Source organism: Phragmites australis, chromosome 1 (assembly GCF_958298935.1).
Source record: "Phragmites australis chromosome 1, lpPhrAust1.1, whole genome shotgun sequence".
In the NCBI taxonomy this organism is placed as follows: domain Eukaryota; kingdom Viridiplantae; phylum Streptophyta; class Magnoliopsida; order Poales; family Poaceae; genus Phragmites; species Phragmites australis.
The window spans coordinates 27,666,326-27,685,833 of record NC_084921.1 but is presented as its reverse complement, the minus strand read 5'-3'; the positions used below and the strand labels follow the sequence as shown (position 1 = coordinate 27,685,833).

Sequence of the window (19,508 nt, the reverse complement as noted above, 5' to 3'; positions counted from 1 at the left end):
GATGGCCATGCACAGGGGATAGAAAGAGAAGAAAGAAGGAAAGAAGTGTCCAGCATCCCAAGCAATTCTCACTCACCCTTTGGCGCTTTTGATCAGCTTCACCGTCGGTCTGAGCCAAAGTAACCCATCCATCCATCTTGATTGCTTAACCAACTAAACAACACTGTTGTGAATCAGTTCCCAGCCCTACCAACTTCACTTCACCATGCTGTAGCTATCAGAATTTGTACCTAACAACTGATGAGCTGATGATTGTACAAGGAAATTGATTGCCAGAATATATAGTTGTGGGGTGCATGTAGACTTAGTGACCGTATAACTAGCTATGTACTCAGGACCATCTGACGTACCATAAGAAGTTGTAATATTATAAAACTACTTTTCAAAACAAATCAAGCTATACTATTTTTAAAAGTTCAATCAAAATATTAATAAAGATGTTTATGGTTAAAGTTTAAATGTGTTGACTGTAAGAACCCAAAACGGCACTCGGTAATAGATACCTCTTGTCAACTTGGTTTGCCCAGGATATCATGCCGGGGCATCACCACAACTGTTCTCAGTACTAGTTAAATGTCTGTCGTGCTCATGACATGCCTACCTACTTTTGGTCTTCTCCCCCATGATCTTCTTCCCGGAACGTTGAACTCCGCGCCATCATTGCTTCTCTCCTCTTGTGCATCAACATCGTCGAAATATTCTTCAGTTCTTGTTCCATGCTTCTCTCCCTCCATTTGGCTTTGTGATCACGAGGAAGCAGGAAGAGGGACAAAGCAACATAAGGGATAGTTGGCTAAGATGGTGGAAACAGTGGGGTCATTTGGGAGCAGAAACGTCGGCGTTGCGGGAATGAGCAGCACTCTGGAGGAGGTGCAGATGCAGGAGACCCTCATCTTCTCTGACACCATCAAGGTCAGTTAATCCTTCCGTTTGTATTCTTGCCTTCTTCTTCTTCTCCCTCTCCTTTTGTTTTCCTTCCCGCTTCTCCACAACTGAACTCAATGCCCAGATGAGTAAACATGGCATGAATGTGGGGTTGGTGTTGAGTCCTTCCATGGCAAACAGAACAAGATTTCTTGCTTGCTTCCTTTGCGATTAGTACAGAAAGCAATGTATTTCGGCTTCAGTTCAGCAGTTGCTTCTATTTCTTTACGATTCTTGCAAATGACTTAGAACAAGACTCACGAAACTGAGCATTAACAGCACTCATTGCAATCTCTAATTGCAGGATCTCAAGACATTTAGGTCGCAGCTGTACTCTGCCGCAGAGTACTTTGAACTTGCCTACATGCAGGAAGAGGAAAAGCAGGCGTATGTGTTGTACCCATCCCTCCTTTTTCCAGCACGAGACCATCAAGAAAAATTGCAAGCAGAATGCAATTGCAGTTAGCTTTTCGCACATTGCAGCTGATGCTACTTTAAATTTACTGATGATTTATATGCATATATACATAGCGTGATGAACAACCTGAAGGAGTACGCCGTGAAGGCCCTTGTCAACACTGTTGATCACGTGGGGTCCATATCTTTCAAGGTCTCCAGCCTCATCGATCAAAGGTTCGATGAGGTCTCTTACGCCAATCTTCGGGTCTCCTGCATCCAGCAGGTTCTAATTAGCCACTCATCAACAATTGTAATCTATACTAATCCCACCATCCATCTCTTTGAATTAATGAAGTGAATGGTTTCAGAGAACTCAAATCAGCCAAGGGTTCATGGACAGGGAAGGCCTTTCACAGCAATCCTTGGTGATCACTGCCCCTAAGTATCACAAGAGGTACATCTTGCCAGGTAAACAACTATAGGTATCCTGTTGTTTGGTATCTCCTATTGTCTCACTTGTCAGCACATTCTGAATGCAAATAAGTGAATGAGAGTTGACTTTGGGTGAGACACCTCAAATCCCTTTGGTAATTGCAGCTGGAGATGAGTCAATGCCCAGTGCCGTGCCCAACTTCAGGGAGATGAATAAGGTCACGAACAGGGCTGCACAGACGCATCAAGTATTCAGTGGTAAGAATGCATTATTTATAACATCTAGTTACGATTCTTCACCTCTTCAATTAATTGGAGCACGTAGTACTAGATATGTTAACTTCCATCTGACCTGAAATATGTTGTTGCAGCAGCAGCAGCCCAACCAAAAATCAAAGAGAAGCAACCTTCATTCAGGTCAGTCTTCAATGCACAAGCAAAAGTTAGGATTTTTTTTTCACGTCTCTCCATTTGCAGCCAGGTTACCAATCTGAAATCTGTCATTTGCAGCAAGCTGCGATCGATTGCCCGTGCATCTTCGCAGCGTGCACGCTCATCATCACCAGCACAACGTTCACGTTCTGTGCCACCATCTGAGACAGCTATACCCACTAACAGAGGTAGAATAATCAACACTCGAGCAGCTCAAGGTGGTAAATAATTGTATCATCCTTCCAGTTCTAGGAGATGACTAGAAAAAGGCTCCTGATCTGCTCTTACAGTTATATTTCTTGATCAATTAACTCATATTTGGCACCTAATCTGTTTCTGCAAAGCAGACAAGCAATCAGATTCGCAAATTCCTTCAACAACTCCATTGACAAGGTCTGGATCACTCTCAAAGAAGGCATCCCTGCTCAAGACATCAAGTGCCAGAGTACAGGTAAATCACACGAGCTTGGGACGGAGTCGTCCAAGAAATGATATGCTAGGTAACACTGAGACATTTTCATCTGTTGTTGATGAAAATGCAGACCACCTCACAGCACAAGAATTTGGCACCGCTGAGGTCACGAGCTGACAGGAGCAACGACACCAAGGAAGGTGAGCAGACTCCAAAGAAGAGCAGGAAGTTCCTGAAGTCGCTGCTCAGCAGGCGCAGGTCCAGAAAAGATGAGCCGTTGCCAAGTTATTTCGACGACTACTGAGCCCTTAACACCAGATTGCTTTGCTCCCTCTGACAGATGGCCCCACGATCTCTGCACACTCCTACATCAGTGTTTTCATTCAAAGTGTTATATGTCCTCGGTATAAATATTGTCAATGTATAGCAGTAGCATAAAGGTTGGTACAAGAATGTAAGTTCAAGATGGGAAGTTGCAGAGAGATGTCACACGAACTTGATTGTTTTTGTAAGAGCTGGATCATGAGTCTGAAGCTTTGTTTGTAAAAGCTCTGGTTCGTTCAGAGGCCATCTGTAAATAGTAGGGCTTCAGCTGGAATTCGTGATCAGAAGTCTATATCAACTCTGTTTCAATTCGTAATGACACCATCAATTCGTCATACTGTTACTTCTGGAACTCTTACCAAGAAAATGATCAGAATATGTAGGAAACAATAACATCTAGGAAAAAAGCATGAAAATTACAGAACGATTGTAGACCCGTAACAGTCAAAGTAGGTTGCACCAGTAAACAGGTAATACAGAAACATCAGGTACAACTAAAGAATAATTCAACCAAGTACGTCTTACATGTTGCGCCATATGGTAACTGATAGCCACATAAATACACAAAGTTGATTTGAATATCTCATGACCTTAATCCCAGTGCTTCACTCCACTACAAACACTAATACTCCCATACTAGATATAATCTTTATTTGGTTCACTTGCCCTGCCATTGTACCGCATGAATCAGCCTGGGTACCCAACAATTGTGTATTATGTGACAAAAACTACAAAAAAAATTGTGTACTTTGGTATCTCCATACTTCTAGTTTACAACTTTATATCCTTCAATATTGATACCTTGGCCAACAAAACAAGGTAACTGCCTGTACATAATTTCAGAAATTTGTGGTCGACACTGCCTTGTGCGAAGAGCAAACAAGCATGGCCTACAAAAAACACCAAGGACAGTATAACCCACTACATATAAGGCTTGTATACAAACTTGACGTACAAGTGACTCCCATCAAATTGCTTAGAATTTTCCCCTGCTCTTACATCATAGCTCCATCCTTGCTATGCATTCCTTGACAGGAGCAAAACATCTCACGGATAAAAACAAAATAGAATGATATCAAATGACCAATTGCGTCCACCACAACATAACCTTGTCTAACATGCCTGTTGCCCCCTTCCCTCTTGCTTGCTCTAACGTTGATGTACTGCAGCAAGATTATCTTTTACCTGAACAAGCTTCACAGAACCATCACCCCCACATGAAATGAAACCGTGAGACAGCACCTGGAGGTCTGTTACAGCAGCCTGCAAACATGTAGATATAGTTAATAAAAGAGAAGTATGTGATAGTTATCTTCTCTTATCGTAACATGACCAAAAATCACCAATGAGGTCATTAGATTGTATATCCTCTTTATAGTATTCCATACCCTAACAACACCGCCAAAGCCCCTGGAAGTTGGTTGAAAAAAAGTGTGTCGTTCATGCAACTTTGGCCAGTGAAAGACCAGCTGGGAATTTTTAGCATCCCAAAGCTTCACATCTCCATCTTTGCTTCCAGTTAAGAACAAGCTGGTATTTGGGATGGTCGATACCTTGGTGACACTTCCTGTAGATGGACAAGGGATCAGAGAGAGAAACCAACTTTAATACTGAAGAGTACAAATGAAATACCTCAGAGTTACCTAGATGAGCCTTTGGTATATGCCAGATCATCCCACTGGTGGTACCACCAGAAGTTCCAGATTTGGTGTCATGCATGGAAGATGCCTTGACATCATGTTCAGTGGAAATTCTGTGATTCTTGAACTTTCCAGTAGAAAGGAAGCGAAAATCATGCAAAGCTACATCTCCACTTTTCCCACCAGTTACAACCAGCGGTGAGATAGATCCACAGCCTATATCACTATCAAACACAGAAAGAGACGATACTCCTCCTGCAAGATGAAGTCCATGGTCAGCCAAATATAGTATATTCTATACCAACGGGCATCACAGTAATGTCATCGAGGACCAAGTAGAAAATATCTGTGTCCCAATTGACATGCGGTTACAAGTTTTACAAGCTAAAATGTAAAGCATAAGAGCTCAAAATATTTCTCTTTGTTATTGTAGCCATCATTGAAATTAAGCAAAAGTCCAATTTACACCCTGAATTGTGCAAAAAGTCCACTTGACCCCCTAAAATATAAAACAGGGTATTTTACCCACATAACTTACAAAACTGGGACAACATACACACTAAAATGGTTTTAGAGGTGGTTTTGTTGACAGGGATCCAACTCGGTGCTCTTTGCTATGTCATCATTTTTTGCTGATGGGGATCCAGATAAGAGGAGGATGTAGAGAAGAGGAAAGATAATGGAGAAATAGAGAGGAGGAAGAAAGAGGTCAACCATGTGGATGTAATCATCCTCAAGTTGGATCCCCATAGGTAAACCTAATGGTATGGCCGCTAATATGGCAAAAACTACCATGACTAGGATCCACAGCATCAAAGTCACCTTCCAAAACCTCTAGGTCGCAAGCCTAGTCAGGCTCCATACAAACTGTGTAGCTCCTTGTGGTCTATTATTCCACCGTTGAACTTCAAGACTATTTGGCCAGGTGGCCCATGTATACTTGGTCATAAGGTCGATTGATGACTATTTAGTATTATGCAGTATTTTTATGCGTATTAGATTGATCTGGGCTAGTGCAGAAAACACAAAAGGTTCAGATTTGGTAAATCTGGGTATCTACACATTTTTACAGCAAATTCATGTAAAATAAATTGCATATTATAGATTGAATAATTGATTATCTTTCTGTTCAACGTGCCCCTAAATGTGACTGTCATAACACCTCTATTTAGCACCCTTTCTTTAACTTGGTTTTGTCAGTTTAGGATTTTGCATAGATCCTTTCAGTAATTCTTGTGCTCCTGATAACAAATTTGCAGTGCCTATGTTTGCATGATCTGGAGGATAAGAATGTGATAGCTAACGTAGGTTGAAGAACAGCCCATGTGCACTCAGGAAGACACTGATATTAAGTATACACATGAGCTTATGTTGTACTCAGGTCACAAAAAAATTGCCGTTTTGTGTCACGAGACTCTACGAGTGAGTTCTCCGGTGTTGACCGGAGAGCGTAGGAGTGGTGGGCAGGAGACCGGAGAGCGTAGGAATGATTCATGTAAATCCACTAGCAAATGCATCATACATTTAATAAGAAAAAAGAAAATAAAGAAAAAAGGATTAGATGAGTGAGCTGCTATTTCTAGCCCACCCAACCCGTCTCATGCCTTACATACCCTCCTGACTCCATCTCCTCCAACCCCTCTCGAGTCCCAACTCCCTCTCCTCGCTCCAGCTATCGCCGCCCACCCTCGCCCTCGCCCTAGCAGTTGCTTGCTCTCGCCCCAGTCGTCGCTGCTCGCCCTCGCCCTCGCCTCAACCGCCACTACATCCTCCCCCTCTCCCCCACTGCCACCTTCCCCTCGCCCCTACCGCGGCCTTCGCCTTCGCCTCCACCCCACCCCCGCCCCTCCACCTCCTCTCCCTCGCCGTCTCCGCCTCCTCTTCTCGCCATCGACTGAAGTGAAGGTGGCGACTCGGCGGAGAAGAGTCCGATGGGTGTCACACGGTGTCGGACGCAAGTCGCGTGGATAAGCGTCGACTAGCCAAAAAAAATTCGGATACGCGTGTCCAAGTAACATTGTGGATACTGCATCAAGATCTAGTCACACTATGGAAGAGCAACTTGGGTTCTACTGCAGAAGAGCAGAGTTACAAGGTAGTCATAACTCATAGATTGCAACATTGTTTATCATGTTCTATTGCAGCCATGTTGTCAGTGATCTGGAACTGCACTGTGAATCTCTTGTTTGCATATTAGCAAGTAGCAACTAAGGTAACTCCTACTATGTAACTACTCCCTCCAATCCAAAATATCCAAAATAAGTGTTGTTTTAGGTTGCGTGCAGTCAACTGTTTCAAACTTTGACTACAAATTATTTTTTATGTATTAAGTTTGGATATTTGAAAATGACACGAGTAGATTTGTCTTGAAAAGTACTTCTATAATAGTATACTTTTGCTATGTTTTATTAATATTACAGCAAAAAATAGTAGTCAAAGTTGTATTTTGAAGACCGTGTCAATATCCAAAACGACACTTATTTTGGATTGGAGGGAGTAGATCCTAAGGTGTGTTTGTTTAGATAGTCCAATTCAGAATATAGTCTCCTACAGATTTATAATTTGTCAGAAAATAAAGATTACGTCATTTAATAATTGTGGATAAGTCATTCATTAAGATATTTATAAACATTTCTTCACTTCCTTACTAGTCATATTACTTGCACTATTATTCATGAATCATGAATAGTATTCCAAATATTCAAACAGAGAACAGCAAAGCATCGCTCACGCTCAGTGAAATACCTTCATGACACATAATAGAAGTTTGAGATGTGGCCGGTGGAGACAGTGTATCCCAGATAACAACATTTGCACCATTCGAACTATATCCAGCTGCAGAAACAACTGATCCAGTTGCAGACACATAAGCGACATCCCTGCAATCAATAAGAACTGTCTGTAAGACATTGATATCTGTACCAAGCAGTAACTATTCCATGGCAAGAGTTTGGTCCACGTACGAGGCATGGCCATCAAAGCATACGGATGACTCTGTAGGATGGACGTTGCTTCTTCCACCCACCTCAACTTGCCATGTACAAACTGTACCATCTAATGCCGCAGTGGCAAACCGCTGTCCGTAATAATCAAATTGAACAGCTGATATGGAAGCCAGTGCATAAGGAGGTGGAATGTTAGCAGCAGGCAGAACGCCGTATGTAGCCATGGCACTATCTTTACCAAACTGAAAATTTTGAAAGAATAGAAGGCATCAATGAATGTTTAAACACAGGGCATATATAGTGCCAACCCTTCAATAGGTGCTATACTGCTATCGTGCTAAGTTGCTAACCCTTTTGCTTAACTCAGCAAATAAAGAACTCCCCCAGAAAGACAATCTTCAGAGTTCGGTCCACCACATTTTGAGAAATTCAATTGGTACTGATATGGTGTAGATAGCAGGACTCATTCAAGCCAAGAGGGAGGCTCTGGGTAACTGTATTAGATGGAAATTTAGGGTCCGAGGACCGGGGTGGAGGTGAAATCGCCCTCCAGGAGAGCCTGGAGGCTCTGAACAGCCGGTGGAACGGAGACTTCGTTTATTTCTTTCTTGCTTAATCTCCGAAGGACGTGACCTTCTCTTTATATAGAGAACTAAGAAGTCCCTAACAGATACATGCTAATAAATAAAAGGCTAACAAATCATATCCCTAACAACCTGGAAGCTAATCTTATCTCTAACTTAACATCTAAGAATCTAATAAAATCTAACGATAAATTCATGTGCTACAGTAGCACGCTTGGTGAGCGCCCATAACAGGTACCAAATCAAAATAGTTAGCATGATAGCACCTAAGTGGAGGGTTTCACTAGACATGTTCACATAATCACCACAGGATCAATGCCTGGTCCAACAGATAATTCCTTAGAAGTCAATGCATATTGGGCCAATAAATAGATGGGCACTACCCATCAATGATTGGAAGCTTATACGATTGCGTGATTTTTTTTGTTTCTACTGGAAGCTTGTGTGTTGTTTCAAATCGGTACAAAGTTCAAAACTTCAAGTGGGCACTAAAATAGTTAAACGCTAAAAATGGACCCGTTCCCAAGTTTGTTATGGTCTCAAAGTAGAAATCATTCTCGAAACTAGTATTTTGATGCTCTGGCTCCTAAAAAGATGCTTACAAATTGCTTCATCCAAATCAATAAAAAAACAGGTGCTTTTGAAAAGCCAATGCAATGTCAAACGAAGCTCTAGGAAGAAAATAGCAAGTAATTATAATTTTGCACAATATTTTGTCACGGAAAGTTTACCTCCCATAGATACACATGTGTATTGCTTGAACCAACAAGAAACAATGGCAGCGAGGGATGGTGGGATAGTGCTCTTGAATGGATGTTCTCAAGTGTTGCTGGAGGATCGACGAAATCCTCAAATTCTTCGGGTTCACCCCACCCAAACCCAGAGGCCCCAATACCAGCATAACCTGGAATTCCAAATGCTCCACCACCAGTTAGGTCTCTTCCAGGTTTTGCCAAAGAACCCAAACCTATAGTTGCTCCACCTGAACCAAGATGCGATCCTTTTCTTCTGCCAAGACCAACACTAGATGAAATAAAAGTTGGACTAGGTGTAGATTCAGAACCAGCCCAGCCATCTAATGGCCAATCAGATCCAGACCAGACATACTCTGCGGATTTCTTGTCATGTTGCTTGTCACTCCAGTTGAAGAAAACAAGGCCCTGAAAAGTGGCCAAACTTAGTTGGTACAATTAGTAGCAGCATTACTATGACTTAAGAGACAAACAGCCCACACTGTACGAAAATAATAGAGACAGCTGTAACACTAGCAAAACAACTCTTAAAATTAGGTTTGGACAGCAAAACATTTAATATAACAAAGTTAAACATATTAAGAAAACAAAATCATACTTTTCATCAATCCATGTACAGAGCTGCTCATTCAAGATACAATGACATGCAACTCAAAATTCTTATGAAATAGTGATTAAAAATATATACCTTCCGATTAGTAGCAATAGCAACTTGTTTCTCATTGATTGAATTAGGACATATCGCCTGCACCACTGAAAAGGTTAAAATGCGGCACCAGAAAGGAAGCAATGTGCAATCTAAATAATAAATGAGTCTCTAAAGAGTCAATAGGCTGATAGTAAATACCTCAAGAAGCTCCCCACTTCTCCTTAGAAGTTCCCTTGGGCTTTGAAAATCTTTTTGTACGATCAATTCTTTCCTTTTAGTTTCAAGAAAGATTTCCCCATTAGCAGAGGCTTTATCAGCCAATCCCTGGCCCTTATCATTGTTCTTGGAGCTAAGTCTATATTTATGTTCTCCACTAATTTGAGTAATATTATTTTCGCACTCAACTGCAGAACCTCTTATATCCTTCCATGATCTAGTGAAATTTATGCTGCTCAGGGAACAGCAATTAACTCCTTCATTAACAAAAGCATTACAAATATCCACGGGATTAACAGATATTTCCCACAAAATATTAAATAACACCTCCATATTCTCAGTGTTTGCAAGCTGCAAAATTCTTGAGAGCTGATCGTAACTATTGCTGTCCGACCATTGCTGAGACGACTTACACTCTAACCAGAAGAGCACACTAGAATGTGAATTCATCGGTAAACTCTTCCTCAAGAATGACGCATGCAGTTTTACTAACGAAGATGACACAAAATTTATGGAATCCATAACAGACTTTGCAGCAACTGAAGATATAAGACCCTTGAATTCTGAATCACTACCACCAGCTTCATGCTCGACTCTCTCTTTTTCAATGAACTCCCTTAAATAATGTTCCAATATGGATGTCAACCGAATCCACAAAGAAGCGCCTATCAAATGCCACTTCTCATCAATTGGAAGATCTGAGTTACCACTTTCTTCTAGATGTCTCTTATGCAATGCACCACTGGACGTTCCCCATTCCGTGTCGGATGATTTATCATGACTTTTGTGGTGTATAGCTTGCATCAACCGATCTAATAGTACTTGAAAGGACTCCCCATTGACAGAAGCAGCTAAGACTGGATTTGTCATGATAAGTAATGCCTTTATGTCACAACACAACCAAGAAAAGGAAAACTCTATAATGTACTCAAGCAGGTCCATAACAGTAAGCATAGCTGGCCTATTATCCAGAATATAATTTCCACCATTGTCATGTCTCAGAAGTAACCTGCTGGCATTCAGGTGGTTTGATAAACCTGCTAGAATGTACTTATGATTCTCTTTAGGTGTGCATGCAGTACTATTGGTGAGCTCCATATTCAGAACGAAACACATGAAGGAGCTGAAGACAACATATCGACTAAGAAACTTGCAGCTCTCTTTGCATGAAACCAAAAACAGATAATCAATTGGACGGAGAGAGCCACATTCAAGAACGTGACTATCAGTTCCAACATCTGGTGATCTACTACCCCATAACAAAGCATACGCGAGAAACAATAAACCATCATAGCAACAAAAGATTAGGATCTGCAAACACAAGAGAGCAGAATTTAGGATGAGTTATTATAAAAACCTCACCAAAAATGAACAAAGTACAAGAAACTGTTATCTCCTAGCGTTACCTTCTCAGCTATATCAGCAAATTTGAGGGAGAACCTTTTATCAAATATCAATATTGCTGCCATGGCATCACGTGTAAGTTCTTCAATTTCATGACTGTTGTACTCATTAAGGACCTTGTCTTTAGATAATGATGCATTGTATTGTGAATAGAGCGGGTGACTTCTCAGAAGACGAGATAGATATTTTGAAGCCATAGTTACTTTAAGGTCTGACGCAACATCACTAACGACAGATGATGATAGCCAATTGGAAGAAGCGGAGAAAGGGCTCAGTATTCCATCAAAAATCTTGTAATCTCCACCATCAGGTGAGCTGATGCTGTCCTTGGCATCTATGTTCGAGTTACTAGATAGGCATTCAAGTGCTTCAAGCTAACAAGTGGGAAAAAGTGCAAGATTTAGAATAATGCAAATAATAGATACAAAATGTCCAGATACCCAGTGTCCAACAAGCAAATTGAGTCAGCACAAGTTAAACTTACAGGTAGTCCACACTTGGTCAAGGCACAAGCAGCCGTTGCAAATGAAAGCTTAGATAATTTTGCAGATACAGCTTCACCTACACAGTTTCTGAAACTATTTTTTGTCGAGAGAATTGCACAATACTGACCCACTTCTGGGTCTGCAAACGCATTTTGGTCACCAAGGGATTTGGATTCATCAATCAGCAACTTGGGATGGCAACCAAATAATCTATTGATAGACTGACAATAGTTCCCCAACATCCACTGAAGATTAGATTAAATTTAGTTAAGAAGTTGAAGGATTTGTTACATTTCTGAACATAGAAAAATGTAAAGAAAAAGGCCACATGTATATGACACACCTCAAGCAGGCATGAAAGCCAGTTGTCTCCTTTCTCATCTGCATCTGGAAGCAGGACATTAGAAATGAGGTTACGCTCCAAGAGCCCTCCAGATCCTTCAACAAGACGACAAATTACAATAGCAAGCTGTTTGTCTTGAAGGTTCTTAGCACAAACATTGACTGCTGACGAAGTATCACCACCAAGCAGGAAAAAAGCTATAGCAAGCTCCCATTGATGTCTTCCCATTAGTACATAAGCATTTTTTAGAGCAGCAGCTTTGTGTCTTTCTTCCTGAATAGATTCACCCCAATAAATAAGTGTAACATAATTATATAGTTTAGAACACAGAGCATTTTCACATATATGAAATTCCTGTGTTGCTTAACAAATAATACATTTGGATATTCATTAAAATATATAGTATGTAGCCATTTATTTATAAAATGTACCCACTAGCCAATCTATTTTGGCAACAGGACAACCTTATCGCCAACTACACAGCAAAAGGAGCTTGTTGCCGAATGGAGGGTGAAAATGTCCAATCACCAAATCATTTGGCAACAAGGCACTAGATGAACACGAGTGAAGTTAACTATGTTACTCCCTCTAATCCTTTGCAAAGTAATACTATCCATCCATAGGTACAATTGATAATTGGACTGGACAGGTGGATTCCTTATGTCCATGCTCACCTTAACCTAATGATAATTGTGATGAGTTGATGACTACTTGATGCAGCAGGTCTAATGTGGTACATTAGGAGAAACTATGTAAATTTAAGGGTGTTGATCTACCCGCATGGGCATAAGGAATCCACTAGCTCAATCAGATTATCAGTTGGAGCTATGGATGGAAATATTTATCAAAAGATTAGAGACCGATTAGTACACTTAGTTTTCATAGAGGTGTTCATGCAATGCCTTTTGGTCAAATGGCTTAGTGATTGGACCATGCTGCCCTACCATATGGTGACAGGCTCCTGTCGCTAAACTACATGAACAAGGTGCACAGCTTTCCTGTCAATGAATGAATTGCATATGATAATATTTTTTAACAAAAATGGCAACAGGTGTATATTTGTAAAAGAATCTGAAATTCCTTTCTGTCATGTTTCATCTGCAGTTGGCTTAAAAAAGACGGTATTGCCAGCATAATGATATATTTATGAATTGTCTCATAGAAATAGCTCATATGAGGTGCCAGAACTAGCACCAGTTATATCCTGAAGGATATAAAGTATGAACATTTCCAAAATGATAATATGATCAAGTATATGAAATATTTAGGCACAACGACACAACTGAAGTTGCCAGATAATCAAATTACAAAACTTACAAATTGAGGTACCTGGAAGTTCCTGGAGAGAAACTCATGTAGACGTTTATCCTTTTCATCTCTGCTAACCTTGAAGAGGCCAACCAACACTTTTATTCTGTTCAATGCTATATAGAGCAGAGTACAATCCTTGGGGTCCTTGCTTTTAAGATATTGCAACCTTGCCAACTTTTCCATCTACAATTTCAGACATACCTAATCAGCACAGGTGATTATCCAGACAACTGCAAGTATAAAAACCATTCATTATGGCGTTCAGAGATAGGGCAGAAAAAGATCAACAGAGAGTCATTAATACTTAACTCCTAGAATCTGGACAATGCACTACAACGACGACAAAAGTACAAAACAATGGCTCAGCAATTTAGAAAATCAGATATCATATAGTAGACAGATCAAATTTAATGGCTTTGTTGGAAAAAATCATGTGGGTTCAAATGTAAAGGTATTACTGGAATATAGCATTTAACTCAAACAAAGGCAATCAGGAAAACCATTAGCGTCTGTTTGGATATGGGGAATTGGACGCAAATCCTTAGGATAATTTTTTTTCAAGGGGTAAGAAAATCCCCCTCATCCAAACATTCACATAGTGAAGGACACGAGTGGTCAAAAGAAGAATCCATGTTTCTGTGTCAGTTCAAATTGTGTTATTAGAATCTGTAGGCTGCACTGCAAAAAGGTAAACTATGACATGCTCTATTGTAGCATTCATTTTGTAATAATTTTCTCTTTACCAAAAACATATCAAAACAATAGATAGTTTTGAAGCATCTGACCGTTGGCATTCACATACCCTTGTCCTTAGCTGGGACACATTGGTATACCATAATCCTATGCCAAGCTTTTGCATCTCTGGCCAAGTTGGTTCTGCAGGAAGCACTGAATTAAGTAGATCATCCTGACAATCAGATTGGAAGGCCCATGCAATGGAAGCAGAATCAACATGGCACCCTTCAGTACTCGACAAATATCCATATCTCCTAAGAGCGTAATGGTGTTGGAACTGCACAGCAACCCAGAACCTTGAGAGAAACAAAATTATCAATTAATGTAACTTTAGGTAGCATAAATCCTGTTCAACACTTACTAGTCTCTGGATTCTAGTAATACAATACCAATGAATTTACATATGTTAATATTTGGAGTTATCTTACCTTCTTCCTGCTTCATCAAGGCTTTTGTAGGGAGAAGAACGGCTCTGATCAGTTATTTCACCCATAAGATCAGAAATTGCAAGTATCTGAGTTCTCTCAGTGTCACTTATGGCATACATGTTGAAATTCTTATCAAGGAGCTCAGTTATCTCTGATTGTTTAGATGCACTAGAGGTAGTGTTGATACCTAAATTACCATCCATATAAAGAAATGAATTTGGAGGTGCCAGCAAATTAAAGGTTGTGTTACTTCTATCTTCACCCCACAGGAACCCTTTGTTAGAAATGTCATTGGACGTTGTGGCTGCAAAGTATTTGGACAAAGGAAGTTCAGGAATACTATGGCATGATTTACGGTATGAACTGCACTCCGGCATGACCTTTGATGTTTCACTTGCTTTCATGGATTGAACAAGATGCTGCAGAGCAGCATTCGCACGTTTCCATTCACCTATGCACAAGCAACAAACAAGAGTCAATGACTCAATTCAGTTACCTAATTTCCAAACAATTACACAGGATGCTGTGGGCTTTGCAAAGAAATTATGCAACGGTAAAAATCTAGTGGAACGAAACCATTCAAAGACTAGGGTATATCATAAGGACAGAATTTCAATGAACCGTTGCTGTAGGTTAAAGTGGCTGTAACTGAAGTATTAAGCAACTCAACCACACACCAGACTTAGTTCAAAGCAAAGTAATCCAAGGAAGGATCAGAGAATTTTCAGGTCTTTAACATAGTGTTATATCTTATCCTTTTTCAACTTGAACCCTTAAATTATAAGACTACAGTTGGCACAATATAATTTGCATCTGCACTAAAACACTAGAAGACATGTTACAAAAACTCTAATAGAGTTGTTTAATGGTGCCATTTTATCATGCACCGTAAAAGCTATCTTAGTATATTTGTACATCGGAGGGTTCATAAAACCATACGAAACAGCCAGTCCTGGTTATTCCAATTTATGACCTATCCAACTTACTTACTTGAACATTCCAGGAAACAGCAGTTCCCTTGAGGTCAGTGTATGGCAAAGTGGCAGGGACCGGCTTTTTGAACCAACACAATCAGGCTTAGTTTGGCACTGCAGTGGCTTTTAATATGCAGTTTTATTTTATTCTTGTTGGTTTTATTAAATGATACGATTTTTAAAAGCCACGTAGGTAAGGACTTTGTCTAGGTTCCACATAGCATCACAGAATAGCACGCCAAAGCTAGACCTAAATCTCAAAAATCAACTGCAGTTAACTTAAACATCTTGAAACTGTAAGATAAAGTAGCATTAAAAACATCTTGGTCGATACTCCCTGTCGTCACAAATAAATGACATCTTAGGCAATAACACAGTCTCAAAAGCATAACTATGACTAGTAGTTTCTAATTTGTTAAATGTATACAACCTAGTAAACTTATAATAATAGGAAAGTACTTTGTCAGACGAATCTAGATTATCATTTTCATATGTCCAATCTAAGTATTCACATAGATATCTATAACTAAAATTAAAAAGTTTGAATGCACACATCCCAAAATGTCACTTATTTTTATTGGAAAGAGTTTTTGAGATAGTTAAAAATAGAAGTCTATTCCTGTCAAATAAACAAAGCTCACGATAAACGTAGAATCGAGAGAGAAAAACATTTGAGATAAATTCAGAATACTACACACCTGAATAAAGATACTGGACAAGTGCTCTTGGGTGATATGATGCCAGAGGTCCACTCAATTTATCAGCTATATCCAACAAGTTCCATAAACCATTAGAACAGTGACTATCACGTTGGTCCATTAGCAGGACACCATTGCTACCAGTAGTCCCACTGTTGCTGCAATTTTCTGGTAACTTGAGTTTACCAAAAGTAGTTTCATTAAAATTGTTAATACATGGCAACACCTCATGTACATCTATAGGAGAAGCGTGTATCTGGGTAATGTTCTCATCAGCTCCTGTTACTAGCCATGAACTGAAGAGTGAAAGATGATTTTCATGAACAAGCACGATAGTTGCCTTTGGCCCCCATAGAAAGTCAGCAATGTCATGATGAGAGTGGTATAATGCAATACAGCTCCAAAGACCCTCTTCTTTTGAATTCTCAGTGTGTAGTACATTCCGGAAGGAAGGGTGCTTGTGAGAATATATACGCAACTCATTAGGTAGATGCACTGCAAGTAGAAAGCGCCCATCACCTAAAGACAGCCCATCTAAACCAACAATATGGTCTTGAGACATTAGTGCATCTTCTAGCAGAAAACTGCCATCCCCCATAAGTTTTACTGCTTCCCAGATATGAATGGAGGTGCTGTTCTTCTGAATATCTCTGCCAACAGTAATAACTCTACCACAACTTGACAGTAAAATTGTGGTAATTGGTCCTCGATGAGCACCAAACATGCCTACTAGCTCCCAGATGTGTCTCTCTTTCTCAGTCTGCAAAGAGTTATCTGCACAAGTCATCTTCCAAAGTTTCACAGTGCCATCAGAGCACCCAGTAGCAATATGATAACCTGGAACAGTTCTGTAAGGGCCATGTTGTTGTATAGGTAATACAGTATTGTTCAGCGGCATTACAGAAATGCATGTGGGATATTCTCCCTCCAGGCCAGAAGGAAAGACCGAAGAACCTTCACAAACAACTGCTGAAAACATTTCACCTTCGAAGCAACTTACATGCCTTCCTTGCTTTGTGGTAGAAAGAGAGCTAGCAGCAAAACCACACAAACATCTTCCGTTATCATATTGATTTTCTGAATGCAAAACTACTTTCCATGAGAAAACTTGGAAGCTCTTCCTCCATATGCATACTAATAGGAAGTTGTTGTTCATAAAACACCCGCTGCAATTAGAAGGTAAAGGTATGGTATGAATGCTGTCAGGTGGTCCTTCTGCATTTATCTCTCCAAGGAAGGGGATTGTGAAAATCTTCTGGCATGAAAGAACCTCTTCTTTCTGTATTCTGACTATGAAACAATCGGCTCCATTTTCACCTCCAAGGACAAAAAATCTATTATCATGACTAACAGAAGGCGCCCAACACAAACATGAGTACTGCACATCTGCAGAAATGGCACGCAAATCAAATGTGGACAAAAGCTTCCATAAAGGATACACAGGCACATATAATGTCGGTATGAGAGTTGAGAAGGTTGACAGAGACCAGAAAAATAACATTCTGCTAGAATCCATGGAAACAGCTAGCTCTATTTCGCAGCTATAAGGATGGACAGACACCTGTCTGATGCTGCCCTTATGCCCATCTTGTTTGACAGTTTTAGTCACACAACATGAGATGCTTTTAGTAGAATCACTTGAAACATGGGTCCCAGTATCCGATGACAGACTGGTGGATAAGCCTGACCAAATGAATGAATCGTCAGGCAGCAAATGAAGCAAAGAGGATGTTGTAGGTGGGCCAGAACATAGCCTTCTTGAGATGACAGCCTCGACAAAAATTGACTGTTCTATAGAGTTTGGGGGGCTTGAGTTAACAGAAGACTCCCCACAGCCCTGCAGTTTGACCTGTTTCCATAGAGTAATCCGCGGATACCTTGGTGGAGATACATCATCAAGACAGTGGACAGCCCAAAAGTTAACACAAGGCCCAGGGCCAACACTCGCAAGCCACTCACATTTACCAGGCCGGTTCTCCCTCGAATCATCTGAAAATAACTCAAATCTACCTTCTTCATCTCTCGACATGACACTGCCAGTTTCCATAGACCATCTCACAGTAATATCAACTCCAAGGACTCCATTCAGAATGTTGTTCACCTCGATTACTGCAATAACGCTGAATGGTGTTTGCAAACCACGCTGCTTCTTCGACCTGGCCACATCATCCTCACTCCAAAGCCGGACAGTCCCGTCCAAGCAGCACGTCATGAGGATCTCTCTACTCACCTCAGACCGACAACTGACGCATAACGACCAGGGTCTCCACTGGATCATGCAGACAGGCTGAGGATGCACGAGCTCTGCTTGCTCCAGCCCCCTTTTGGCATCATTCAGAAATACGAGAACAGGCACGCTGCCCTCGGCAAGAGTATCAGCTGCCACCGTCGCAACAGGGCCCTGTGTGAAGCGGGTAGTGGAGACGAGGGACTGTGGCACCTGCGGTGTGAACCTCCAGGAGAGCTTCCAGGAGGACTGCGCTCTGACCCACATGGAAACACCGGCGCCAACCGCCACAATGCCGGAGCCTGTCCAGGCCACGGCGGCGATGGCGAAGGTCTCGGTGATGGACCATCTCAAGAGCCAACCAAACGAACCTGCAGGTTCGAAAATCACAAGGCTGAGCCGTGCCACAACGACCGTCTAAACTAGCTAACGATGACATGAGAATTGGAGGAGCGGGCTAGAGGGAGCAGACCTGGGGAAGAGGCGGGCGCGGGTTCGAAGACAGAGACGGAGTTGGAGGCAGCGGCGGCGAGCTCGCCTCCCCCGTGGCCGCACCAGGCGACGGCGGACACGGGGGCGCGGAGGTCGATGACCTGGCGGAAGAATGGGGAGTCGTCATCGGCGGCGGCGTAGCTGCTGCCGGTGTCGCTGCCGCCCCGGGGAGGGGATGGGAGGTGGGAGACGACGAGGAAGGAGCCGGCGGCGTAGGCGACCCAGGGGAGGCCGCCGAGGTCGGGGAGGAAGGCGAGGGCCCGAGGGTCTCGCGTGGGCGCCGGCGGGATCAGATGCGGTGGGCCAAGGGTGAGCGGCAGCGGCGGCAGCGCGTCTAGCTCCCCCATCGTCGTGCCGGCTGCTGCATGCGCCGCGGCGGCGGCGATGGTGGTGGTGGCGGTTTGGAGCTGCGGATCCTCACCGGTTGCCGCGGCCGATCCCTTTGCCAACCGGTTATCGCACCGAGCGCTACACTGTGTGCGCGGACGTGGGCTTGGGCAGTGATATGGGTTTAACTGGGCTTGGGCTGGCTGTGTTGCTGTTCGATCACCACGACTGCGCTCGGAGAGTTTTTTTTATTTTTATATTTTTTTAGTTTAAATTTAAATAAATAGATTCCCGGCGAAAAGATTTGCAAAAGTAGGCGCTCACTGCCCTCTCAGAGAGCGGGTACGGGTGCTAACCGCCCCCTGAGAGGGCGGT

General features: G+C 41.8%; 2 protein-coding genes across 3 annotated transcripts; one reads left to right on the top strand and one right to left on the bottom strand.

The window, feature by feature from the left end:
- Positions 1-508: 508 nt before the first annotated feature.
- Positions 509-3,231, top strand: LOC133913798 (putative protein ABIL2). The gene is made up of 9 exons (XM_062357068.1): positions 509-912; positions 1,229-1,311; positions 1,456-1,606; positions 1,692-1,791; positions 1,921-2,013; positions 2,127-2,172; positions 2,266-2,375; positions 2,535-2,638; positions 2,730-3,231. Exons 1-9 carry the CDS (start codon positions 799-801, stop codon positions 2,901-2,903), a joined length of 975 nt encoding a protein of 324 aa, XP_062213052.1. The 5' UTR covers positions 509-798; the 3' UTR covers positions 2,904-3,231.
- Positions 3,232-3,394: 163 nt separating this feature from the next.
- Positions 3,395-19,286, bottom strand: LOC133913785 (uncharacterized). Of its 2 annotated transcripts, none has more exons than XR_009909092.1 (16): positions 18,787-19,286; positions 16,088-18,685; positions 14,416-14,866; positions 14,055-14,283; positions 13,271-13,435; positions 11,942-12,214; positions 11,598-11,843; positions 11,116-11,487; positions 9,692-11,020; positions 9,533-9,589; positions 8,824-9,252; positions 7,527-7,750; positions 7,309-7,442; positions 4,556-4,818; positions 4,312-4,490; positions 3,395-4,186 (listed from the first exon to the last, which is right to left on the bottom strand). XR_009909092.1 is itself a non-coding variant. In XM_062357054.1 (16 exons), the coding sequence occupies exons 1-16, from the start codon at positions 19,151-19,153 to the stop codon at positions 4,073-4,075; spliced, it is 7,419 nt and encodes a 2,472-aa protein (XP_062213038.1). In that variant the 5' UTR covers positions 19,154-19,285; the 3' UTR covers positions 3,395-4,072. The 2 variants fall into 2 exon arrangements, 1 of the variants encoding a protein (XP_062213038.1); XM_062357054.1 differs by having other exon boundaries at positions 4,567-4,818; positions 18,787-19,285.
- Positions 19,287-19,508: the final 222 nt, after the last annotated feature.